The following is a 27,462-nucleotide window of genomic DNA, read 5'->3' as shown; positions in this document are numbered from 1 at the left end:
GTTACTTTATGTTCTTTGTTGTGTATGTCTTTTTTCATGTCTGGTCTTTTTCCCTGGATTACATTCGTTTGATTACCGCTATAACCTTGGTTCCCTTGATTACTCTTTCAAGATTTATGTCCCGTACCCTAGGTCTACCTACTTAAGTCACCGTACAAGCGGGAATATTTTAGCAGACCGTGTACATCATATATCTCTCGTCTTATTTCGACTGAAAAAAAAATGTTTTAATATCTTTTTAACCTTCTCATATTTTACATATTGTTAATTGTTTTTTTTTTCAAATGAAAGACAAAAATTTCATTCGTAATATATTAAAAAATACTTGGAACAAAGTAATGTCAAATTATGGATACATTCAGTCTAGAGGTCATTACCCTTTATTAAAAGTGCAAAAAGTTCATAAGATAGAACAACGATCAGTTGGAGTTAATCAGAAAAAAATTAAAAACTTTTTAAAAATATAACATTTAACACAATCCAATTTTCTTTAATTTTTATTTCAACAAAACAGAAAGAGGGATAATAAAAGCATATCCCATCACCTATAAATGGAATCAGGATCGCTTTTGGAAGAAGCCATTCTGTCTTTATTTCTATATTCTCAGATTGAAATGATTTCCTTTAATTATGTTTAATCATTGTCTTTCAAATGACATTTACCGCTTTCTGAAATTAGATTGGAATTTCTGTTTCTGGGGAAGTGTGTTTGTTCACTTTTCCCAAATTGTTGATTTAAGGGTTTTAATAAGATTATAAAACCCTGAGTTATTACGACATACATTGGGATGATGTTTTCTAATAATTAAAGGACTGAACACATCACATTCACGTGAATCATGAATCTTTAATGGCACAAACAGGAAATAAATGCTTCTACGACTTGTTTTCACAGTATGATCCTATTTTATTTATTTTTGAGTAAAAATTCATCACATTTTAAATTGCTAAATGTTATCTTCTTTGCCACTGTTTTCATTCTATAGGTGTGTTGAGAACATATCATGGTAATAAAACACAAAGTCAAGCCGCACAATTTGATTTTACAGCTACATCTTATAAACGTCTTCATGGTTCATAACTTTTTTTTCATTACAACATAATTTTTACTGCAGTTTGCATCAAACATACCAAGTGAAAGAAATGTTTGTAATTATAATTTTGAGTTTTTTATACAAAAATTCTAAAACTTGTTTTTCATATATATCTTTCTGACCCTCTTAGTAGTTTATAATTTTTGTCAAGCAAAGACGATATAGATTGTCAAAATTGAAGAAAAATAAAATATAAAATTTAAGTAGCTGTCTTTGTAAAAATCATGCAAAATCTGAAAAATGTGATACACCCCAAAAAAGGCTACATATTTTTATTTTTGTAATTAAGTTGTTTTATGGGTCTATACTATGAAATGAGTAATTATTCAATCAAATCTGCCTGCTCTTAGGAGATAGTCAACATTGAAAATCCTGTAGATTCTATTGTATTTGAGCATCATTTACAGAGTTATCTCCCTTAATTTTGAAATCTACAGTGCATTCTATATAATTTGTATCTCCTAAGAGCACGGGTTATATGAAAAACCACATGTTATTTTCTGCTTACTATGACATTTCAAACAAAATATCAAAAATAAAAAGATGTAGGCTTTTTACCCATGAATCACATTTTGAATTATTCTTAGCTGGAGCGCTACTTAACATGTTACATATAGCGATCAAAAACATCAAACAAATCAACGTGAGTAAAACTACGCATTTTCATCATCCTATGAATGTACTAGATTGATTGAACTAATGTTAATGTAAAAAAAGAAAATAAATCGTACAAGCAGTCTATATATGAAGGAGTGTAGTTAAAGATCGAATAATGTGTTGTATAGTATTACGATAGTATTCTATTCTATCAACACATCTAAAGAAATAATTAGATCTTGCAACTTCTCAGTTTCCGCTGTATAGATGACGTATTATCTTTAAACAATCCTAATTTCGGGGATTTGATACATCGCATCTACCCAAAAGAACTTGAGATAAAGGATACTACAGACACTGTGAAGTCAGCCTCATATCTTGACCTACACTTAGAAATCGATGGTACAGGAAAACCATTGACCAAGCTTTACGACAAACGTGATGACTTTTCATTCAGAATTGTCAACTTTCCTTTCATCTGTGGCAACATCCCTTCAGCACCTGCGTATGGAATATTCATATCACAACTCATACGTTATGTCAGAGCTTGCCGAAACTACGCAGACTTTTTGTATCGCGCTAGAATTCTAACAAATAGGCTTTTGGAACTGGATTATGTTGCTACAAGATTGAAGTCATCACTACAGAAGTTTCATGGTCGTCATCATGAACTCGTGGATCGTTATGGTGTATCCATCTGCACCATGAAAACTGATTTATTCAACGGGTCATAGTTTTCTTGTCCTCATTTGTCTACCCCGGACTTGACTTTTTATGAGCAACTCGGCGGGTGTTTCCATAAAAACAAAGGACGCTTACCCTACCGGTGCACTTGGTCCATGCTCCCAGTTTTTAGTGGAGTCAGTCCGAGTTGCTCATTTGCTTTCGTTACTTTGTATGTATGATTTTAGTTACTTTATGTTCTTTGTAATGTATGTCTGTTTTCCATGTCTGGTCTTCGTCCCTGGATTGCATTATTTTGCTTACCGCTATAACGTTGGTTCCCTTGATTACTCTTTAAAAGGTAATATGAACCAAAATATAAAAAAGACCGGATATGGTGAAACGTAACAAATGCACCAGCGCATAACCAAAATAGTAATTTTTTTCAGAGATGACCAAGAGATCTTCAACAAGTGTAAACACACCTTTAGGTAAGTTCTGAGAGACCCAACAACAAAAGTAATTAAACCCACGGTAACAGAACAATGACAATTCTTTAAAATCAAACTGAATGGTAATATAAGGACTCAAAAACACATCAATAATAATCAACCCCTGGCTGTGGATCGGAGCATGAAATCTGAGATGTGGTTTAAGTGTAAGTGTTTGTAAGAATCAGGCAAAATTGGAAAAAAAATCAGAAACATGCATGTCAAAAACCCACCAATCTGACAATGCAATATCATTCAAGGATACCTTCTCTATTTGAAAAGACCATTGTTTAATCTCTGCATCACTGGCTTGCTCAGAATTTTTTCAATAGAGTGTTAGAAAAATTAGGTTTTTGACAGAGTTATTTGCACTTGAAATGTTCATTTTTAGTGCATTTCAATGAAATTGTAACGCATTGGGCCAGCATGATTTGAAAAATCTTGTGTTCTGTTTTCTTTGATTCAGATGGTAAATTTAAACTATCAAAATTGTGTTTTTTTTTTTTTTTTTTCATGTTTCACCCACTGCCTGATTCCTACAGATACTGACACTTTACTAGTTTTATAAGGTCTTAACGGTCCCCTTCCTGTAACGTAAAGTCAAAATTAACTGAAACATCAAACAAACGCACCATTAAAACCACTCAAGAAAACACCCAATGCTCTCCATGGAACACCTCAACATATATCATATAGACAAAATGAGATGTATTTTTGAAAGAACGATCGCAGTCACTGAGAGCTAGCTTATATAATATCAAAGAATTTTAATATTATCAACAACAATAATCGGTCACTGCAATACCAATGGACTAGATTTGGAGTAGTTATTTCAAGCTCTTAAGTACATTTTTAAAATTGTTTTTCAGGTCTTAAAGAAAAGAGGAGACTGGGTTTGATTTAAGGATCCAATTCAGATAAAAATAATTACGCAGCATGCCGTGCGTAGATGTTAGACTATGTGATATCGTTTTTTTTTTTTTTTTTTTTTTTTTTTTTTTTTTTTTTTTTTAATACAGCATCTTTGAACTATATGGCTAAAACTAATTTTATATATTATAGTCGTAACGTATTTTCTTTGTGTTTGTCACAGCGTGAAGCTTTAATCTATAAAGATTTCTTTTACAAATAATATCAATTACATGATTATTATTATGTTTGTAAAAACAAAAATAGAGTTTAACTCAAAGAAAATGTCGCTGTCCACTACTATTGACCTAAACAAATTAGAAGAACAAAATGGTTAGAATATAATTCAAAGTTCAATTTTGAAAGGCAAAGACAAGTACAAATGGTCACGACATTCTGCATATTTATGTATAACCATACATGTATACCCCATTACCTAGATACAAGCTATATTGATGGGAATTTAATTCTTAGTTTAGTGGTACATTGTATATATCCGTTGTTTCAATACGCCTTTGTTTAAAATATGACAAAAACTTGTTCACTTGAAAAAAAAAGAACTTTTGATATAATTTGAAATTGAAAAAAAAATAGTTGATATAAAAATTGAATTGCTTTCCTGCTCAGAAGTAGACTGTTTTTTTGCGCTGTTTCAATGTTATAATGAGTTTTGAAGAAGGAAATGAAAGTTATGTTTCAACTGCTCATCTGATAACCGCATCTGATTAACTATGTATTGCCGCTAGCGTAATTTCTGCGATACATGATGTGACTTTTTAAACCATGAGCACTACTAATGTATCCGCAAAGCTGAACTAATTTGCATAAAAGGCTGGGTATGTTATTATAAGTAATCAAAGGAACCAAGGTTATAGCGGTAATCAAAAGAATGCAATTCAGGGACAAGTATGGCGGAAGTAAAGCTTTGATATAGCAAATATACCTTCGTGTAGGAGATCGGGCAGGAGAATACTACGAGGACAGATGTAATTCAGAAATTATAGTATAAGAAATCAAAACTAATAGATGTATTTATTGTGAAAAAGAAATAATAATTGACGTCATTTTTGCGGTCGTAGTAATTCCAGTATTAATGATGTTATCAAGTTGAAAGTTCATGCAGTATGTTAAATTGAAATTTGAGAATTCCTGTTTTGGCATCTTTTGTAATTAGCGTTGCAAAGTAATGAAATGTGCGTAGTAGCAATTATTTTGCATATATGCAGAAGTGTCTTATTATTCAATATAAAACCGTTGTTTTAGTGTGCATTAAATTTTATGTCATTTCCCAAGAAGATGATATTAATATTAAAATAAAATACTTTATATTCGTTGGCATCAATTTTCGTTAATTGTCAAAATTTCGTCCATTTGCGGATTTTTTTTTTAATTTCATGAATTCATCAGACCATTATAGTATGTAAGGCTGTAATTTGTGCCTACGAACAAATTTCCTTTTACATTCAAATAAAAGAATAATATTTCAACATATACATGTAACTCATGCTAATGTTTTCGTAAAATATATAAACGCATACAAATTAATTTTCAACATTTTAAGAACAATCTTTTTATTCCAACGTATAAATGTAACAGAATCAATTGCAGAGAAACAAAAACAAAAAAAAATAGCACATACTGTACATAGCTATTATTATATCTATCCTTACAGGCAATTATATACATGTACAACATAGCTGACTGCCATCTACTCTAAATTACAAGTCATAACTGAGAATCAGGCAAAAATGAATAATACTGGACATGCATGTCAAAAGCCGACAAATCTGACGATAGATATTTTGTTCAGGGTGCTTTTCGTACTTGGAAATATTACCACTAATAATGGAGGAACCGAAATTTTATTCCAATTAAATAAATCACAAAATAGTGATTCTTCTGCGCTTACATTTTTCTGTAACAACGCGTTCCAATGGTATTATAATAAATTTTACTGGAAAGTCTGATATCACGGAAAGTAAAAATATTATCGAAAGTTTAGGTTTTTACCGCTAATTAACATTTACCGATTCCCGATTTATTACATAGCTCTCTGCCAGCTTTTGGACTCTGCTGATAATAGAGTACAAGAACTTCCCGATGCTAATTAGCATAAGAAAGCGGGGTTTAGCACTGAGTATGGCAAAGGTGTCAAAATGTGAAATAGCGAAAATACTCTCTGCGAAAGAGAATGTTTACACACCTGATTCTTATAGGAACTGGTAATTATAGTGAAAATTAACGACAACTGTTTATGCTGAAACAAGTAAATACAATAATTTAACGTTTTTTTGTGGTAATAAATAACATAATAAAATATTGTTTAGAATAAAATATTGTATTATTAATCATCCCTTGTTCTTGTCTCAAGGATATTTCTCATATTTCAATTTATAATTATGTATGTAAGTGGCATTCAAAAAAAGTGCAATGCACTTTGGTCTTATCCATATACATACTTTCAGAAAAAAAGTGCGTTAAAATCGCTTGGTATTTTTAAAACGATAAAAATATCTTTTCCCGAAATTCGATCTCCTAAGACATTGTCAGGGGATAACTTTTTGAAGACGCAAGTATTTAATTCCTTCGTTTGTGTGCAATGTTTGATGAAATTGACAGACGTTCATTCATTACGAATATCAATCAAATGTTTCGCAACAAAGATTTGGTTGCTAATGAATTTTTTTCAAGTTTTTTTTTTCAAAATTGTACAATCGTATCTTAATTCTCATCAATTTTTTGTTTGGAAAAAAAATGCATTCAAAAACGAATGGTAAACGACATTACTGTTCAGGGGCGATTTTAGATTTTTCGAAAAAGCGAGTTCCAGAAAAACTCACCAGACTAATATTAATTTGTTCATTTTTGCCCTGGCTTTGCACATAATTGACATTTTTTCATAAGGGTCCCAACCCCCAAAACAGTCCTTCACCACAATTTACAATCTTTCCAAATACTGAAGTTTTTTGAAAATGAGAGAACTAGTTCTTATATCGTGGTATGATCTCAGATTTTTCCACTCATGTGCACAGGCAAATATTTTTTTTCACGTGAAATTCGTGTTAATTAAGTTTCACATGAATTTTACATGAATTTCACATGAAACTGACGTGATTTTCACATGAAATTCACTTAACACCATTTGCATGTGAATAATTCACGTTAATTTACTCGATTCACCCGAATTTCACATGAATTCTGTCACATTTATTTGCTCAATTCAAGTGAAAATCGTGTGAAATTCGTGTGAAAATCGTGTGTAAGAAACTAAAGTTTTTTTCACGTTATGTTTAGTTGTACTTTTGGAAAAGACCGATTTACTCACACGCGTAGGAAATATTCAAATAGATGTACTCTTATAAGGACATGTTATCAGTCTGAATGACCACTCATTCATCAGTTTTGTCCTCATGATTTAATGAGTTTGTTAAGCCATCTGCGCCCTACTTTGATCGTTATATTGAAAGATAAAGGTATTATTAATTTAAATATAGTTCCTAAGTATTAAAATACTGACATCCCTTCTTACATTTCATCACTGAACATCATCGCATAAATTCAAGTAAACTAATCAATTCATTCAAATATCATTGTATTTACAGTATTTAAACCATACATATTAACCCTATGACATTAGGGGAATTACTCCCACAAAATCATTGAAAAAATTAGAATCTCCAACATAAAAAATATCAAATAAGTTTGATGGTTTTTTTTGTTGTTTGTTTTTTGGATAAACGACTACATTTTCTTGAAAAATTCTTAAGAACTGAATTTTAACACAAGAAAATTTCAATGAGTGATCTCCAACATAAACTATTCTAAAACTTATCAGATACATATATGTATCAAAATATTCTGACCTCCATAATGAAGTCATTCATTGCACACACAGTCATTCAATAGCCATTCAAACTATATTCAAAATTAAATCCGCTTAATACAGTATACGATCACTAAATACATATTTATGGGCTTTCAATATCACATCTCAGAGCATACTTTCGACCAATATACGACCTCGAGCAAGACGTAAACGAGTAGACATTGTGTTTATGGTAAGAATATATATTTGCTAAAAAAATACAAGAGGATTGGACTCAAGTTATTACAACCCAACTGAGGCCCTGTCCCGTGGATAAAAACAATAATTGAGAAAACTAAAAAGGCAATTTGGTTCTCGGGTTTTTAAGGGGTGTATAACACCAATATAAATGTCATATTTCAATGAAATTGTTCAACTAAAATTGGACGTGTAACAATGTGGAACATGACATCAAATGTCCACGGGACGTTATGGCATTTTTTTTTTTCAATCGGAACAACTATGACTTTCGTTACATAACCGGTCGGGTTATTTTGGACGCTTTCAGTGCTTCAGTCTGGATCACTTTTTCAAAAATTGAAGTAAACTTTGAAAGGAAATGATCATTGAACTTGCCATTGGGCGCATAGGGAAAATGATTATCATTCTGTATTTTTTTTTTCTTTTTATTGACATTTCATGCAACACTTGATGGATTAAATATTATAGTGACGTTCAGAAATTTTAAAAATATTTGAATTGTTTAATAAATGCCGAATGGGCATAATCATAATTCTTAACTCGCGTTGTCTGTTTTTTTCTGTTTCATTTTGCTAAGTATAAAGGGTTGTCTTGATTTCCCAAGAGTTAAAATTGCTTTCGGCTGTTAATATGACATATTAATCAATATCTGTTTCATTTTAGAGTAATCATGATAATTCGTGATTTAACTACAGAAATTGTATAACATTTTATATTACAAAACAAATTAGCATTATTCTCTACTCTTTGTAAACGTTACAGGTAGAACTAAGGTAAGGGACATAACTCTTGAAATCAGTCATATGTTTGTATCATATTCAATTTCATCAACACCTTTCAAGCCTTCATTTGAAACAGAATGGAATCAATCCAAATTACTTTGATGCTTACATGGGATTGATAAAAAAAGCCTGAAAACAAACGTTTCAATGATTTTTAAGAGTTGTGTCCCTTACCTTAGGTCTACCTTCTTAAAATGTATTACAAAACGTTTCACGATCAAACTTCTGTGGAACCTGTTTAATTGACGGACAGACAAATGTATAATAAACTTAAATGTCGGGTCGTTCCCATTTTAAAGGGGCAATACATTAAAGGAAATACTTAATACCCAAACATTTGTTGCATCGTCTTGTCGTTGAAAATTATTCTTTTATCCGGTTCCAGTTTTCAAATTATTGTCCGCAAAGTAATAGGTACCTGTATGTGTAGAAAGTGTCATTGCGTTTAAAAAAAGTTGTCTTCCAGTTATCTCTCTGTATCTACGTGTAACTGTACTTTCGGCTTCACAATCAGCTGGGCTGTGCTAAAATATATATTACACGGGTTTTTTTTAAGAGGGGGAGGGGGGGGGTAAATAAAGCCCATAATGCAAAGACGTTCACTCAAAATCAAAAATATGGTAAAACAATATTTAATTCCGTTATAACGTGGACGGACTGGAAAATGAACGAAATCAACGCAATTAAAAAAAATCAGGTGTATGAAATTTCACCAACTGAAAGATATCACAAAGGAAAGACACAGTTCTTCCCAGTAGACTCATTAACAGATACAATGAAACTTTGATAGCGAAACATTGAACTTCATTCATTTATTGGGATGAATTTTTAAAGCATGTTTTTTTTAAATGAATGAACCTGACATAAAGTCACGTTTTATGAAGAATGATAACAAATGGATATCATTTCAAGGATTATAAGTTAAACGCATATATCTGGCCCTGGTGCCTCAAAACTTAAAAAAAAACTTAAGTCTGGGAATATTCTTAATTTCCATGGTAACTCCAATCAAAGTCTCTGAAGCTGATCACGTCACAAACACTTAAGAATTTTTTCAGACTTTAGTATTTTTTTTTATTTTTTATGGCGTTGGAGCCCAATTTTCTACCAATTGGTTCCCACAAATTGGTATGCCGGTACAGCACGACATATTCCTTCAACTTCAACATTGATCGGTACATACGAATGATAAAACGACCATAACATTGAAGGCTGGTCTAACATTTCAGAAATCAATTCCTGATAAACGCACGAGGCCCACAATTAGCCATATACAATACAATCCTGATAAATGTCATCATAATGTTAAATGCACCAATGTCATTTCAAAATTTCATTTTGAAACTAAAAATACTTCCAAGTGAAGCCTTTCTTTTTAATCTATTATCCCCCTGCATGGGGTATAGTGGTTCTACTTTTGGCAGGGGCATGATTGAGGCTTCGACAACAGGCCCAAATGCAATTGGTCGTTTTGGTTTAAATCTGTCCATCGGCGGAAGTCTGAATATGGTGTTGGCCACACCATCTGGGCGGGCATCGTCTTGTCCGAGTTCATCATCAGGATCACCATCTTCTGGACTTGAGGCGACCTTATTGCTCCTACAGCACTCACAGCATTTACCACACTTACAGCAATCGCAGTTGCAGCAGCATTTCGGACATCCTCTAGTCTTTAGTAGAAATATAACTAAAGCCAGTATGGCTATGATTGTCAGTGCTCCGATAATTATTGTAGCATAAAAGACGCCACTGGATTGGCCTTCGACGGTATTAACTGTAATAGGGGAACACGATAATAAAACATGTATGCACGCGATATTATTTGTGGTTAATTTTGATAAAATATAGTTTGCTCATTTGCTTTTGTTACTTTATGTTCTTTGTTGTGTATGTCTGTTTTCCATGTGTTGTCTTTTTCCCTGGATTACAATCTTTTGATTACCATTATAACCTTGGTTTCCTTGATTACAGTTTCTTAAGTCTTTGAGTAGTGGAGTTAAACGATGTAAGAAAGACAACTCACTTTTACAAAAAAATAAATACAAAAATCATCGAAATCGACGAGAAAAGGAAACTAAGGCTTGCATTATTTCAAACAAATGCGCGTTTTAAATTGCGATCGTCTCTATAAAATTCATTGAACACAAAACTATGTTATATTTTCAATATATGTAATAATTGTGTTCCTTGAAAAAATAATGCAATGGTAAAGTGTTTACTCCGTATGATTGGTTGTAACCTGTAGTTAATAAGGTTTGATAAACTTACCACAGGTCGCTGAAAAATAAACTTTTTGTTGATTAATATATTCAATACAAATAAATGTACATATCGCAGTAAAGTTACGGTATGAGCAATTTTTAAAAGCAGACATTTTTTTATTGTTTGCATGACATGCAATATCTTACCACTCAAATTGGTGTTCTTTGCTAGAAATGTCATCGATATCAGCACAAAAGAAGTTCAGTGAACGAAGTCCGATATAATGTATGATCATCCGATTAATTGGTTTATATTTTCTTTTAACAACTCCTTGTCCTTAAAAAAAGATTTTGTAAACAGTGAATTGAAAATTTGCACCATCCAATTCCACAAAAGATCGGCAGATTTTTTTTAAGATTGAAAGCGCTTACTCGACCATTTCCAAAATAAGTGTTCGATTGATTTACAAATTTGAGCCACTTATTGGTAAAAAATATGTTATGAACATCTACGGTAAACATTCATGTATGCAATCGAAATGTTCTTTATTACCAGTAAACGCTTTTTGATTCGGTTGAAAATCCCCCCTTTTCCCCAGCAGCCTGTTTCTTACAGAGACCGTTTACTTACTAAATATTTTCTGATATTGATCATGTACAATTCAAATAAATGAAGTCAGCGATTTGATATAAAATTTATTTACTGAAGGCGTTTTTAACAATTACTTGTATATACATTACGATTACATAACAAATTACATAATTTACATGCAATCACAAAATAACCTCCATCGGATTTTAATGTAGTACCATTTATGGAAAACAGAATTGTAATTATGTTCATCACAAGTGGAGTTAAGTGCTGCTCTCAACATGCAGCATATATTCAATGCGCATTTAAATATTTCACTTTAAAGAGTTACGGTGTATGTCATAAGAGTGACGGTAGAGGCTCTGTGACTGTTTCAGGCTTTCACCAGTTGTATTAAATGAACTTGTAACTGTTACAGTAGAAATTTTTTAACAAAATAAAATGTTTAAGGATAACACCATTGTCTGTGCCTGTCTTGTCTATCCCAACCCCGAAACCAATATTTCATCATTTTACGTCCATATCTCCCCGTTTGTCGTTATTAAATTAGTACTTTTTATGGTCCTACATTACTGTTGTGTTTCGCATGGACTTAATGAGGGCGACAATGAACCAACGTTTGGTATGAACCACACTCAATGTTTCCTCTTGTTTGGTATGAACCACACTCAATGTTCCCTCTTGTTTGGTATGAACCACACTCAATGTTCCCTCTTGTTTGGTATGAACAACATTCATTGTTCCCTCTTGTTTGGTATGAACCACACTCAATGTTTCCTCTTGTATTATTTTTTTTTATTTGTATATGATTACTCTGATTGTTCTCGCAAGTAAGTTTGGCTTCATTATGTTGATACCCTTACCAAAGTTCAAAGGTCAAAGATCAAGGGATAATCACAAGCAGCAAACTACGTGCGAATCAGCAACTCAGACTTTAATGAGTGCTGGCAGCAACTGTCAAAAGCAAGGCTTCGTATAACTAGATAACACGTTTTGCCTTCCCTTAAATCATCCTTATATTTGCCCACGACATCCCTGTTTACACAGGAAGATAAAAGAAGATGAACAGTATTTCTAAATAGATTAAAAGATTCACCGTAACCCTCGTAGAACATAAAAAGATATATCTGAAACCGCAATTCTTAAATGGCACATGACAGCGGAAAATGATGCATGTTCAATTGTTCGGGTGCACGTGATTTAACTGAAAACTTCAAATTACCTGATCGACTTGAGAATACATATATATTCCCCTCAGTAGTCCCTGACGGTAGAGCTGTAGATGTCTGTGTCGAGTCGCTACAATAATTTGGAACTTCTGTTGCATATGCCGTCGAACCGGATAAGCTTATTACCTACAATGGAATACATTTACTGCTGTTAACGAGAAAAGTTTCGCGGAGTTTTTGTGTTTTTTTGTTTTTGTTTTTTTTTTTTTTTTTGCGATTCGCTCGGGCAGACATTTTATCGGGTGTAATTTCGCAGTCTTACGTCATACATGTAATAAATATGCGATAATCTGTACATGTAGCTGAAATCAAAATATTTTGTACTTATGATTTTTTTTTTTGTTTTTCAAGATTGAGTTATTTCACATTAAATATTTGTTTCTTTCAAATCGATCATAAGTGCTTAGCTAGTTTAAGTCAGCGAAGAAAGGAACTGGTGACCAATTGACCCCTCTATCAACTTGTGATGTTTTATTACTCTAGGACTTGCCAAACACGTGTACTGGTAATCCCTAGTTTATCCAGGCCCCACCAAGCAAATGACTTGGTTATCACGATAACCACAAGACTTACCAAGCAGGTAAAGTGACAATGCCTATTTAAACCTAGCCCACCAAGCAGATGACCTCGTGATCCCGTGTATGATAGAACTTACAAACCAGGCCAACTGGTTCCCCTATTTCCCAAGAACTTTCATACATGTGAACTGGTTTTTCTTTGTTAATTCAGGTCCCACCAAGCAGATCACCTAGTGAACCATTGTTACCCGAGAACTTGCAAGGCGGCAGGTAGACTGGTAATGTCTTGTTAATCCAGGTATCACCAAGCAGATCACCTGGAAATTCCGGTTACCGCAGAAATAAATTACCAACCAGGTGAATTGCTAATTCCTTTTTACTCCAGGCCCCACCAAGAAGAAGACTTCGTGATCCCCGTTATGGTAATAACTTACAAACCAGGCGAACTGGTTCCCTATTTCCTAAGAACTTACCAAGCATGAGAACTGGTAATCTCCCGAACCAACAGTCGTGTCGTTGTTCCAAACAGATAAATAATAATTATTCCCACTCTGTACTGTATGTAAACAAACATAATCACCACCAGCTGTAATAAAAAACCAAAGTAAAGAAATATTAGAGTAAAAAGGTCTTATTAACATAAAAAAAAATCTTTCAAGCTTATTGAATGTATCTTTTATTAAGATCAGAGCTGGGCACCAATAGGTGGAAGATTTAGGTGGTATTGTTTCGAAGAGCAAACGTGACAAACTTGGCATGTATCTCCTTGAATATGACAGGTTTGACTTTTGGCAAAAATTTAATTATCATAATTGCAGTAGACTGATATGGAGTAGAACAAGATAGCATTAAAAACCACTATTTTTAATTTCAAAAGTGATAGTTTTACATTTACTTCCAGACAAGACAAGTTATGTACAGAGCTATCTTATGAGTTTTTAGATCATATACACATGAATCATTATTGATGCTTATGCCGCTGATGAGAGGTTACTCCTTGAAACACGTGTATAACATATCGAAATTAACGATGCTAATATAATTATATTTTGTACTTTTGTATGTAAAATATATCATAAATGACCTGAAAAGGGCAATGTAGAACATCCAGCGTCGTATGTATACTGCTGTCCCGTTTTATCTGAACAACCATCAAATGTTGTTCCGGAACACGTGCTTCCTAAAGCAGCTGTTAAAGATACAGAACTAAAGCTAGCAAGAAGTGGACTAGAACACGTGGCTTCACCATTACCGGAAGTAGCTGCACCTGAAAATGAAAAGGAAGGTTTTCATCAATCTCTTGCACAGACGGTATATTCGCTTTTTTCAAACACTGCTAAACCCTACCGCTTCATGCAAATTAGTACAGTTCACCGGAAACAGATTCACCTTCTTAATCTTTTGTATGTGTTCTTTTGTCATACTATTAGGTACAACAACACTTTACGGATTTCACGTATTAACATGCAACCGAAGTACTGCTTGTCATGGAAAAATGCGAGGCTTGTTCTTTTTAGTGTAATTTCTAGTAGTTTCTTTCAGCCGAGTGTTTGTCGAACAGTGCATCGTTATTTTTTTTTACTTAAACTGACATTTAATATCTGAACTAGTACGATATGCCAGAGCTTGTCGAAACTATGCGGACTTTTTGTACAATGCTAGACTTAATAAAATTAGGCCTCTGGAACGGGGGTTCTGTTACTACAAGATTAACGTTATCAATGCAAAAACTTTGTGGTCGTTATCTTGAGCTCGTGTATCGTAGTGGTCTATCCATCTGCACCAGGAGAAAAGATTAGTTCACCGTGTCAAATTTTCCCTTCCTCTCTCGTCTAACCCAGACGTGACATTTTTTGAGCAGCTCTGTTGGACTTTTTTAGTAAGCAGTGAACCTTGTCAATACTCCTAGTCTTTGTACGCGTTCTTTTGTTTATTTCGCGTATTCTATTGTGTGTGTGCCTATTAAGATTTTTGTTTTTTTTTGTTTTTGTTTTTTTTGGGGTTTTTTTAGTGTCCTTATGATTACAGCTCGAATCCTGGATCCCTAGATTACTCTTTGAAAGAAAACAACGATTTAATCTGAATTAAATCATACAACTTCAAACAATTTATGTAATGATATAGTGATGTCGTGAATGCTGAAATGTAATATTTGCAGTACAAAACCCACTTCTCCGATCATCCGTGATTCTTCATAAACTTCTGGCTTAACAGAAATTAGACTTTACTTGCTGAATGTCACATGTGCGTGTTCATTTGCTATTTGATTGCTAATAGACGCTTTCGTGTCAAGTCCATGAGCAATCATGATATATACAATGTACATTCGCGAGGTAGGGCTTTGGTAGAACAAAAGAAATTTCGTCGCGGAAGTGTTTATTTGGAATTCCCCACACATCGACCTTTTAAGTCTATTGACAGTGTACTTACCATCTTTTATTAAAACTACGTAAGATCCTTCGTCGTACGGCGTTGGCATGTTACATGCGATATCCATGGATACAGCCACTCCATCAATCATGCCCTTAATATTGTCATTATTGGTAGGGTCAACCTCTGAAATTCAACTTATACTATTACGACTACAGTTCTTTGCGAGTTTGAAACCAAAATGATACAATGAAACATCAAGAAGTCGTACTTTGTGTCTGTTTTACTTTGTTTATATGCCATTTCTTATATTCCGGATATTTCTATGTGTGTGTGTGTTGTTTTGTTGATCTTTATTTTTACCAATAATCTATTTGTTCTTGTTCAGTATTTGGCCAATCGGGAAACAGAATTGCGATCAGGTGACTTGCGTTTCCATAGATGAGCGTCTTTAAGGTCAAAGGGTAAAAAAAGAGACTATATCACTGCCTTGGAAAAAAGATAACGAGTTTGAACCGTAAATTTCATTAATATGAAAACGGTTATTCAACGGGTCATAGTTTTCCTTTCCTCGTTTGTATACCGCGGACTTAACTTTTTATGAGCAACTCGGACGATGTTCCTAGAAAAGCAGAGGACGCTTGCCCTACCGGTGCACCTGGTCCATGCTCCCAGCTTTTAGTGGAGTCCAAGTTGCTCATTTGCTTTATTTGTTACTTTGTGTGTATGATTTTAGTTACTTTATGTTCTTTGTTGTGTATGTCTGTTTTCCATGTCTGGTCTTTGTCCCTGAATTACATTCTTTTGATTACCGCTATAACCTTGGTTCCCTTGATTACTCTTTGACCGATTTCTACTCGGATCTTTGGAATTTCTATTACACGACTCGCGCACCGTAGTAAGTTCATGGTGACTATCCGTTAAAAACTTACTTGTGCCTAGATAGTAGTAATACTTATACTGGGATATCCTTTGTAGTTGGATACACAAATATCCTCTGATATTGCTACCAAAAATAAACGCTGTTTCTGTGGCCCTAAAAAAAGCAAGGTCAACTTGTAACGCAATAAGATTGAATTGAAATGTCTATTGTAAACTCAATGAATGAACGTACAAATGTAATACATGTATTTGGTAAGGCAAGGTCAGTTATGTGATGTAAAATTGTGGGATACCAACGTGTTACTTAAATGAAGATTACTGAACAAAATAACAGAACTGATAGTCAAAAAGAATTGTCAAAAAGGAAAGTCAGTATAACAAATGGTGTTATCAAGGAAAAACCCCTTAGAACACAACGCAATGGTTCTGACTTGTTAGAGACATTTCCGGCGGAAATGGTGGATTAAACCACCAGCTTGTATTACGGTTATTTTCGGTTTAATACAAAACAAAGGTGCAGCATAAAATTGTCATCGTTAAAAATGGTTAAAATCAGTAGTCAAAACAGCATAGAAGATGTAAACAATGAATAAGTGAAAAAAAAGACTAGATACATTTGAAATATAAGTTCAACAAAGATACCAACATCTTTTAAGATAATTCGTGAACTTCGTGAGGAAGGAGGGTCACAAAACTCATGGTGTATTCATAATTTGAAAAGATTTTAATTGAATTATGCATAACAAATCATTCCTGTAAACCGAATTCACAGTTTAAAGCTTTTAAAAATATTCAGATTTTCGAGTTACAAAATATATTCATATAGAATAACGTAATCAGAGAGCAAAAGAATGAGACTGGGGCATGACAAGCCGAACGTCCATCCACCAGTTCCTTTCTGTTAGTTTTGTAATCATAATAGACAATAAGTCTTGTAAAACACATAAATGCATGTCATAAGGAAAAGACATTGGTGAAGTTTATGAAGATGTCAAGCATTTAAGTTACATAAAAACTTCAGAAGGGTCTTCTAACCATTATTGACTAAAATAATTCTTATTCTTTATTTCTTCATAAATCGACGAAAGTAGACAATGAGTGGTCTGGTTTGTGGACAAATTCATTTAACATGTTCAGTAAAGACATGATCACGTGACTTACTTTAAGAGATAGTTGTCGCCACTGTTTTCTTCACATGAAAAATCCAGCGACTGTACAGCTACAGACATGTATATGGGATAACCCGTGACATGTGTACTGTTGAATGTCAAAGCTCCTTTATGAGCACTGTGCCACACACCGTCTATTTCTGAAGGAAATGTACAAGCTGCTTCTGAAAAGAAAATACATACGATCGTCAGATCTATTTAAAACGTTAGATAAACTTATAACGTGAAATAAATGCAAAGATGGGAAATTAATAAGTCGCGGAATATAATATAAAGCTACGAAATCCCATTGGATTCATTTTCGTAGACCAAATAAATGTTTACTTGCGAGAAGGTATCGATTACAAGAAAGTTTGGCGATATAACACGAAAAAAAAAACGCTTTTGTTAATGTACGAAAATAGGCTCAATGGGCTTTCGTAAAATGCAAACAATATCAGACATGAAAACGACAAACAAAATGTCAAATCTAGATATAAATACAAATACATCGAGCACGGTTGCACTGGGTTTACGCCACCATTTTGCTTTTAAGCCACGCCCATACCGGGTATCTGAGATAACTATGAAAAGAGGAGTCACATAAACTCAAGGAAACACAAGCCGTGAAATATGAAAATAAAAAAAGAGCACAATAGGTTAGAATTGCCACCTACGCAAATTTTATAGATCTGCCGATTTTAGAATTTAATGTTTAAATCATCACTTTTTCTTGTAGGATAAAACAGACAGCACAAGTGAAGCAATGAAAACAAAATCAACAAATAGAATCAAACGAAAAATAGACGAACTTAAAGTAAATGAGCATTCTAGATAATATCAAAATTGAAAGCGTTGAACATAAAAGAAACGTCTTGCTTATCATCTTAGGATTGAGTATATGTCCATATCTGTTCCTTTAATCAAACAGCTGCAATAAGAATATTACTAAATAAGCTTTAACTTGGTACTGCAATCATTCAGAAAAAAATAAGAGTTAAACTTCTATTGAGATGCTATTCAACGTACATTTTTGAAAGAGGTCTTTCATTCTATTCAACTCAATATTACACCAAAAAAATAAATGTACATATAAGACTTTTTAAAATACGATTAAAGTTGAGCAAGTTGGTTCCGTGGCCTTCACTTAATGGAACACTTCGAGGGTAATTACATGTAAATGGTAGAATTGGGTCAGTTGCATTTATTACATTGTACATGATTTTATTGTTAAAACAAACTTTCACAGTTTTAAATGGTTAAGTGCTTAAATGTCTTTGGTCATTCGATTCTTCAATCAATATCCACGTTCAAGATTCAACTATAATTGATCTTTGGAACGAGCGACATTTCACCAAGGAAAACAATTTCACACGAATGACATTGATATCGAACGGGAAGTTGTGTCGATACAACACTGATGCCTTGCACCCTTCCAGGCCAGACGCGGAGCGAAAAGATCTGAAAGTTAACAAAGTTTCATGGTGATAAAGTCTCACTTTTCGACACTTTTCTTAAACGTCACCATATTCATGGCACAGAAGAATGAAAACACATTTCGATTTATCTTGATAAACTGCACATGGCCCGAATCTGGTGCATTTACTCAGACTACTTATTTTTTCTAATAGCGAAGCAACTACGTGTACTATTACATACATGTAGCTATAGGGACTTGTCCATCAGACAACCATGCAAATATGTTAAAAAACCAAAACAGATGACAACACAAAGCCTTCAACACAAAGTGCGATTTTTTACTAGCTAAGCCTGTTCGTATTCCCTCTTTTCTATACTGCACCACAAGCCCTAGGAATTATTATGTAATATGAATATATATTTAAAAGTTAGGGATGGCCATTTGATTTTTAGGGCTAGGGGCTGACATTTTTGGAAATAAATATACTACTACTAGCCCTGAAAAAGTTGAAAATAAATATTATGGCCTACACCTCCAAGAAAATAAATTAATTTTCTAATTCCAGTCCAGATACTTCATACAGTAAAATGGAAATAAATATTATTGCCCCGATGTGGTAGAAATTGAATTTTCTGACCCGCAATATAGTTTCAATATTCTGTCGCCAGAAAGCCCCCTTCTCCCCTCCCCCCCCCAAATCAAATGATCATCCCTTGTCGATCATTGATAGAAAAAAATGCCTATATGAGTACGGTGTACTTCACAGGTTGTTTACAACAATTATACCAGTTATTTTTTTAGTTAATTTATTTTTTTGACTCAACCGAACACCGAACTCTTAGTTACCCACGCTCATTTCGAGCCACCCCTAGACATCCCAGACGGTTCATTAAAAGTTGAAGTGTGTCATAATGTTCAATCAGTTTGGAGGCATGGAGTTTGTGTCAATATTATGTTTATCCCATGTAAGTTCTACGTGTGATTTGTACATGTATGTGTAGGGGTTTTAAAGGATTATGTGGTTATGAAAAGTTATTCTTTTAGGAGTGCATATAATGTATTGTTATTATGCCATAAATGGCTCGATAAGTTTTAAGCCAGTCTAAAAATTTCCTTAGTATTTAAATCGGGGCCGACAATTATTGGTTCAGTACCAACTAAATAAATGTTTCGGCACAAAATCAAAATAAAATGAGTGCTATTCCGTGAGGCGACATTTCAAATTGGTTGATAATTTAACTTTTTAAAACAAAACGTAAGTTCCGTCCTAATAGTGTAGTCAAATATGTCAGATTTATTTACACTTAATATCGAAACAATGAAAGTTAGAATGTGCTTGCATTAATTAGTTATTAAAATGCAAATTGGACTTCATGAAGTGTTACCTATTATTCCGCCTAGGCGTATGTATAGATGTACACATAACAACCATGTCACATGGAAACCAAAGGAACCAGGATTCGAACGGAAATCAAAAGCAAAATAATCCAGAGATAACGATGATACGAAGATAATATATACAACACAAAGTCATGAAATAGCCGAAGTAACTTACACATTGAAACTAAATAAAATGCACTGGTAGGGTAAGCGTCTGTTACACTTTTCAAAGCACCCGCTCGCTCATAAAATGTTTCGTCCGGGGTATACGGAAGAAATAGGACACAGTGAACAATTAGGTTCTCTTGGAGCAGTTTTAGACACCATAATACACTGTAACCCAAATGGCAAAAAACGAGTAAAATGCTGAATACACATTTATTTAACGGCAGTAGCAAAAAGGATTTAACTATATAAGTAGTTGTCTTAGTAAGAATCATGCAAAATCTGAAAAACGTGATACACCCCAAAAAAGGCTACATATTTTATTTTTGTAATTAAGTTGTTTTATGGGTCTATACTAATGAAATGTGAAATTATTATTCATTTAAATCTGTGCTCTTAGAAGATTATCAAATTTTCTTTGCTCAATTTGGGTAAAATAATTTAGCTTGTGTATAGACGAACTATGTATGTTTTATCATCAATAAATTTTGTAATTGTCATGTTTATTTGTTAGTTTAGTGTGTCATGTTTCGTCTTGCAGGGTTGTGTTGTTTGGTTTAGTTTTATTTGTTAGTTTAGTATGAGTTTTATTGGGTCTCTCTCTCCTTATAGCCCTCTCTCTCTCTCTCTCCACAATCCATTTCTCATAGTTTGATAAAAATCCTTTCTCAATTCCAAACTTGACAATATTGTATTACTTGATATACTGTCTAATAACTCTCAACTTTCTATTGTGCGATTTTCAATCATAATATTATAATCATAAATTTAACTAAACAGATTATATGTAGAGTTTAGGTACGTATTCTGACATGTGACGTACAAGTTCATTTTCTATACAACTATGATTTTTGTCTGCATTTCATCTGTTGAGAAAATTATATTCAGTTAGTCCTATCAATAAAGTATCAATCACTATAAATTTCAGACACTGTCAATGGTAAAAGGGATTCCAAGTGTAGATATAAACCCGGAACAATCAGTGCATGCAATATAACATATCAATATTTTTAGTAAACGATACAGAGGCGAATCCCGAGATTCTCAAAAGATGGGCCCTGACTAGCCTAAGAGGGGACCCCGACTCTGTCGTGGCTTATTGATATCCTATATATTCAGCTATTTTTGTCCGATCTATAAGGGGGTGGACCCCTGAACCCCACCCCACCCCTGGATCTGCCTATGCTGTACATTCAAACCCTTTGTAAATCCACCAAATCAATAGCAATAACTTTTCATACAAGGTCTGTATTTTTATTATTTTTTCAAATGCAAATGGACCTCCCTTTTTCTGGACCCCCTCATAAATTTCCGGGACATTGGGGAGAATGTTCACGTACATATGATAGATACTATTTATAATGACAAGCAGACACTGGGACTGTTCCGATATTGGTTACAAACGTCTGGTAATAGGTAAATGAATGTTTTCTCTGGTATAACGGAACTGCTAAATAACTTAATATTCAAAAGTGCGTCATGTGCGTGAGGTAATCAAAATTTAAAGTTCCTATTTAACCTTCTATGTGAACTTTCTCTCTTAATATCAAATCAAAGGTTTAAGGTAACAATAATACACAATGTATATTTTTAATCTTGTAATCTGGTATGTTTTACAGTTAATCTTTCATCTTTAACGCACTCGCTATAAAGAACACGATTCAAACCATGCCATATGAAAAGGGAAAATTCACTGACTCACCGAGTGTCTTCTTTGCGTGCATTTTAATATTTTCTTTAATTGTTTAATTATCTTAAATGCTGTTTGAATATCATATCATGCTTATTTGTACTAAATGTCTTGGGTTTTCTAATGGAACGCGTCATTAGAAAATCAAGGATCTAGACAATATTAGCGTGTCAATGACTGTTTAAATCTCCTTATATGGAATTTGGCACGAACGTATGGAGTAAATTTGTCCGTCCGTCTGATCGTTTGAAAATTGAAAAAAAGGATTTATGACTTTATTATTCTGTTTCATTCATTAATACTTGATGTCTGAGGTTTGCCTTTTTATCTGTGTGCAAAGAGAAAATATGAGTTGTTCCAATCGTCGAGTTAGTTAAGTATAGATAACATTAGGTTACGACATTGTTTAAAAACTTCGAATACTGCATGAACTTCATGTATAACTCCCTGGTACTGTACACCATATTTTAGAGCTCACAGTCATTTGAAAAAACCTATGTCTTAGTGTAGAAGAGAAATTCTTGCTATCCATTGTGGAACCAATATGAAGTCAAAGTACTTAGACACTAAGTCATTAAAGATCAGAATTGAACTTCACTATAACATACCTTGAAGGGTATATCCCGTACTATCTAAAAGATTGTCTCTTTTTATTAGCATCAGTTGTCATAATACTTGTAAGAGAGAAATTGTAATTTCAACAATTTCCTGGGATTCCTACATGTATGTTCTATCCCATTTTGCCTTGACTATTACCCAACCAATTAGACAAACAAAATTAGACTAAAAAACAACCTTAGATCATAGCATTTATTTTCAAAAGAAGTTTCTGAATATTACCCGATCTTGTTTTGATGTTCCAAATACAATAAAGTCACCTGTTTATTGAACAATCATTTTATTCAAAGTATTTACATGTATCTAACACTTGTTAAAGGAGAAATTTCGGTAAGGACCCTTTTTGGCCTTAAAATTTGTCCATTTTTAAAAAAAATGATTAAAACTGATTTCTTGGTGGTAGTAGTAGTAGTAGTAATAGTATAGTAAAATGGTCGCAAATACTGAGTACAAGCTGCTTTTAACGAGATTTATGATGCTATTCCGGAAATAACAGCATGCATTTATATAACTTTTACATATACCTTAAACTTATAACTTTTTTTCAATTTTAAGTTGGTTTTTGTGTGGAACGAAAGATATTTTCACAAGAGTTGTAACTGACAATTATACACAAAATATATGAAGCATGAGAATGAACACGCATGTGGCCATTGTTAAAAGAAGTGAAAGTTGAACAAAATCTAGTATTTTCCAGCCTTTTTAACAGATTTTTCCAATTTCAGCCAATTTTGAAGGGCATACATGACCGTATATGCTCAAATTATTACCACAAACCAATCAAATCAACTATAAAATACATTAAAGAGTTAAGAAACATCATTAAATTTTCGTAGGTGGACTTCGAGGTCAATTTTGCCCTTACTATTACCAACTTCTTTCAGTCACACAATTTCACTGACAGTATTTATCAATAAACAGCATTACAAACAAGATAAAATTTCGCATAAAATCTAATATAGTTAGGTCATTTACATGTGTTTTTGTGTTTGTGTTCATAACTTTGTACATTGTCGCCTGAATTTCTATTTTTTATTCTCTTTGCGAATTCTCTTCATATCGCTTTACTTTTAGTCATTATATATCATTAAATTGAATCAGAAAACATTAAAAACGTATTTGTCATTGTTGACAAAATAAAAATGCAGTTACTCAAACATCCCTTATCCAGGGAGATTAAGAAATGAATGACGTCGTTCCAAATTAAGAAGGTGCATTTAGTTATTCTTTTATTTTTTTTATTCTTTGTTTGTTTGTTTGTTTGTTTCTTTTTTTTTTCTGTTTGTACAATATGTAAGCGTAAACTGTGTTTGTTTACATAGTAGCGACCTTCCCTGCCATTCATTCATTCATTCATTCATTCAATCATTCATTTTGCTATATTTCTTTCTGTCTTTAATTTTTCATTCATTCGTTATTTCTTTCTTTCTTTCCTTCTTCATTTCTATTCTTTTCTTCGTTTTTTTTTATTCTTTTAAACTGACATCGTATCCGCATAGAATTTCTTTTAATAGAAGATCTACCAGGTGTAATCTAATCATGTATTCAGATTCTAAATTCGCGCATGACACGTGATAACAAGGCCACTGATGCAATTGATTACTTCTGCGAATCATCATTGATTTTGTCAACTTGAAAAGGGGTACTTATTACATAATATACTTTTTCTATTTCCCTTTTGTTCCCATTCACTTGTTAAAAAGCAGTGAAATTTAATACTTATCATTCATAATATATTTTTGTATAGATCTCTTTTGTATATCACCCGTAATGCCTTTATTTTTTTAATTTCACTAAACGATGTTCAATTTTCTATTCATTCGATACAAGTCCGTCTAAGAATCACGCAAATAAGGTCTTTTCTTTTATGAGTTAAACAGTGCAAAAACTGATACGTTGAAAGTGTATAAGAGTGGTTGAACTTCATGTTTTTCATGTGTTCATAGTTGATGACTATTTTTGTTTTGGTAAATATTTTGCCTATCAAACTAATAAAAGTATCCGTATCTTCCGCGACACAACATATATTTGTACAGTGCATTCAAGCATTTTTTTCGAAATTTATTGATCTATAGGTAAGTAAAATGGTATCTACAGATCAATTCTATTCATTATGAATTAGCTGGGCTAAACTTGATAACCGTTAACAGTTAAAATCCAGTTTTGCCTGATTCTTGTGTGGAAATATTGAGACAAGACCTTCCATATAAGAATTAAAATGTAATATGCATGTTTTGCATAGCGGCATTCACACCTTCACCAAAACTTTCAATATGCATGTATATAACAAAGAATAAGTTATCGAGACAGATAATCGTAGTCACCTTGGAATTCATCTCGAACATTGTTAAAGTAATACATGCAGTCAGGTGATACATGTATTTTCAGAACGAAGAGTAAACGAAAAAGTTAAACTGTAGATCTTAGTTCTAGCTAGATCTTGCTTGGTTTTTGTTGGTCTGTTAGGCCGAAATTTCTCTTTTCGTTACAAAGCAAGTTGCACGGACTATATATAGATTACACGGACTATATATAGATTGATCCCTAAAAAATATTATGCTATTTGCATTTTTTAAGATTCATAAATCAAATTATTTTCACGTAAAGATTGAAAAACCAAAGTAAACAAAACAAAACAAAAGCAAAAACAAAAACAAAAACAAAACGAAACAGTAACAAATTCAATTATAATAAAAGTTCCCATGAGTTCCCCTAAGAACAAAACCTGCGATCGGTAGTATAAATAACATTTTATCCGAAATACACCTAATAGTATATTCCAAATATAACGCTGTACACTTTTTACCATTTCTTATTCTACTCAAATGATATACATGTAATTAACATTAATTATGGCTTTATTTGAATACATGTACATGTAGGTACACTGTATATAGAAAGTCTATATGTGGTCGTTCCCCTTTATGACATGGGCATGTAGTATTCATTCCAAAAAGTTCAGTCGGTTGTCTAGAAGTATTTTTTTTTTATCGAAGTTTTTCCTTCAGACTGACATATTGGAGCGAAGAGCCATTATTACACTAACCGACCACCACTTTACAACGCGTATTAAAAATTTTCCTCCTAACAGATATCCATGCATCTTGAAGTCATAGAGAGGCATATAAATAATTTTATCAGCTCTCATTGATAGCCATTTTCTTTACCTTGGCATCGGAATCAGATTCTGCTCTGATTTCTTCCTTAAAATACATGTAGTTTGTTTAATTTTATTTTATAAATAAAATGTTTTTAACAAAATATTTTATAAATAAAATAGTTTCTAAAAATCATATACCAATCATTTTACAGTTAAAACAGTTTTATATATTTGTCTCAGCTTATTGTATTCCTCCACTAAGTCACATTCGAACTAGATACAAAAAAAAGCACGATGTGTCATGGCGTCGTATTATAGCGTCAATAAAGACATCTGTATGTATTTCCTGTATATTTTTATGGCATTCAAGGGTTTTAGTGAAAATGTTATGAAAGTTCAATAATAATGATTGAGAAATTAAAGAGAATCTTAGAAAAAAGAGGAATTGCATTCTGTACAATGTAAGTAGCGGTATAGGAAACCTTTCTAGTACAAGTTTTATGAGAGTTTTTGAAGCTGTAAAAAGATGGTGTAGTAAAAATTGAATTTTATGATAAATATACTCACCAATCAAGTCAAAAATTAAGATGAACAAAAGAACGAAATCCAACAATATATGGAAAATTTTCATTTCTCGCACTAAAAAAATTGTATTCCTTGTCAAAAGGGTTTTAGAACAACATGCTGCATTTTCTAATTATCCTTTTGAATATCATAAACCAGTTTCTTTTCCGTATAAAATCTAAGAGCTTAACGATCCAGAAGAAACAGGAGAAAATTTTTCGCTACTAATTATTTAAATCACTTCAGTCCAAAGTCTTTAATCTCGATCAAATACAATCCAATATGCAAAATTAATATATATCAAACGGGAATTAAAATATGCCATGCAATACACAAAATATTTTTAATTGAAGTTTAATTCCATAATCAATCAATTCACTGTAATTAAGGAAAGAGCTCAATGTAAAAATTAAATATTTTGCACCGTATTATTAAATCTGTTTGTGGAAAATAGGGTCTTCAACCCATTATTTAAACTCAATGGTTCTCTTTAAGGGCATTGTTGAATTTAAATGTTTTCTCTTTTCTTCTTTCAGTTATATATATATTATTCAATGCACAACGATGTTTTTCGCATAGAAACATATCCATATACCATATATATATATATATACGTTCTTGCTTTGTCCTTTCAAAAGTTTACCATGCGTGCGTGGTTATGTGTAAAATAATAATAGCTAGAAATTTGTTTATCACAGTAGAGTGTTGTGGGTGACCAATTCTATTTATTCTTCATTTCAATTGAAAACAACTGTTTTTCTTGTTAATCCCTTTTCATGTTAAAACGAATTTTTGTAGGAAGGAACATTCAATTAGCATTCATCTCCGATAATGAGGTTGAGATTTTTGGTCCAGTTAGCAGACGACTTGGTTTTTTGTGTTTTGACATTGAAAGTACAATGCATTATTGGTAATACCACGTGGGACGGCATTTGGTTGCTAATTCATACATGTTTTACATGTATTGAACTTGGTGACTGGCC

General features: G+C 32.9%; 1 protein-coding gene across 1 annotated transcript; it reads right to left on the bottom strand.

Moving 5' to 3' along the window:
* Positions 1-5,295: 5,295 nt before the first annotated feature.
* Positions 5,296-27,040, bottom strand: LOC148605758 (uncharacterized). The gene is made up of 9 exons (XM_088549273.1): positions 26,483-27,040; positions 17,556-17,727; positions 16,445-16,548; positions 15,573-15,698; positions 14,227-14,409; positions 13,616-13,728; positions 12,618-12,750; positions 10,871-10,879; positions 5,296-10,376 (listed from the first exon to the last, which is right to left on the bottom strand). Exons 1-9 carry the CDS (start codon positions 26,544-26,546, stop codon positions 9,928-9,930), a joined length of 1,353 nt encoding a protein of 450 aa, XP_088405399.1. The 5' UTR covers positions 26,547-27,040; the 3' UTR covers positions 5,296-9,927.
* Positions 27,041-27,462: the final 422 nt, after the last annotated feature.

The sequence above is a fragment of the Perna viridis genome, chromosome 10 (genome assembly GCF_037379345.1).
Source record: "Perna viridis isolate PV_CMFRI_1.1 ecotype Kerala chromosome 10, ASM3737934v1, whole genome shotgun sequence".
NCBI classification, from domain to species: domain Eukaryota; kingdom Metazoa; phylum Mollusca; class Bivalvia; order Mytilida; family Mytilidae; genus Perna; species Perna viridis.
The sequence above is the reverse complement of the archived record's forward strand: the minus strand, read 5'-3'. Positions and strand labels throughout refer to the sequence as shown.

What these genes read in the sequence shown, in the direction of transcription:
- LOC148605758 (XM_088549273.1), bottom strand. Translation starts at nt 26,546, where the DNA reads ATGAAAATTTTCCATATATTGTTGGATTTCGTTCTTTTGTTCATCTTA. An exon ending in CGTAGTTTTAATAAAAGATG is followed by an intron (nt 14,410 to 15,572) that starts GTAAGTACACTG and finishes TTTCATTTTCAG; the next exon opens with GTGCAGCTACTTCCGGTAAT. An exon ending in TTCTACATTGCCCTTTTCAG is followed by an intron (nt 13,729 to 14,226) that starts GTCATTTATGAT and finishes TTTTTATTACAG; the next exon opens with CTGGTGGTGATTATGTTTGT.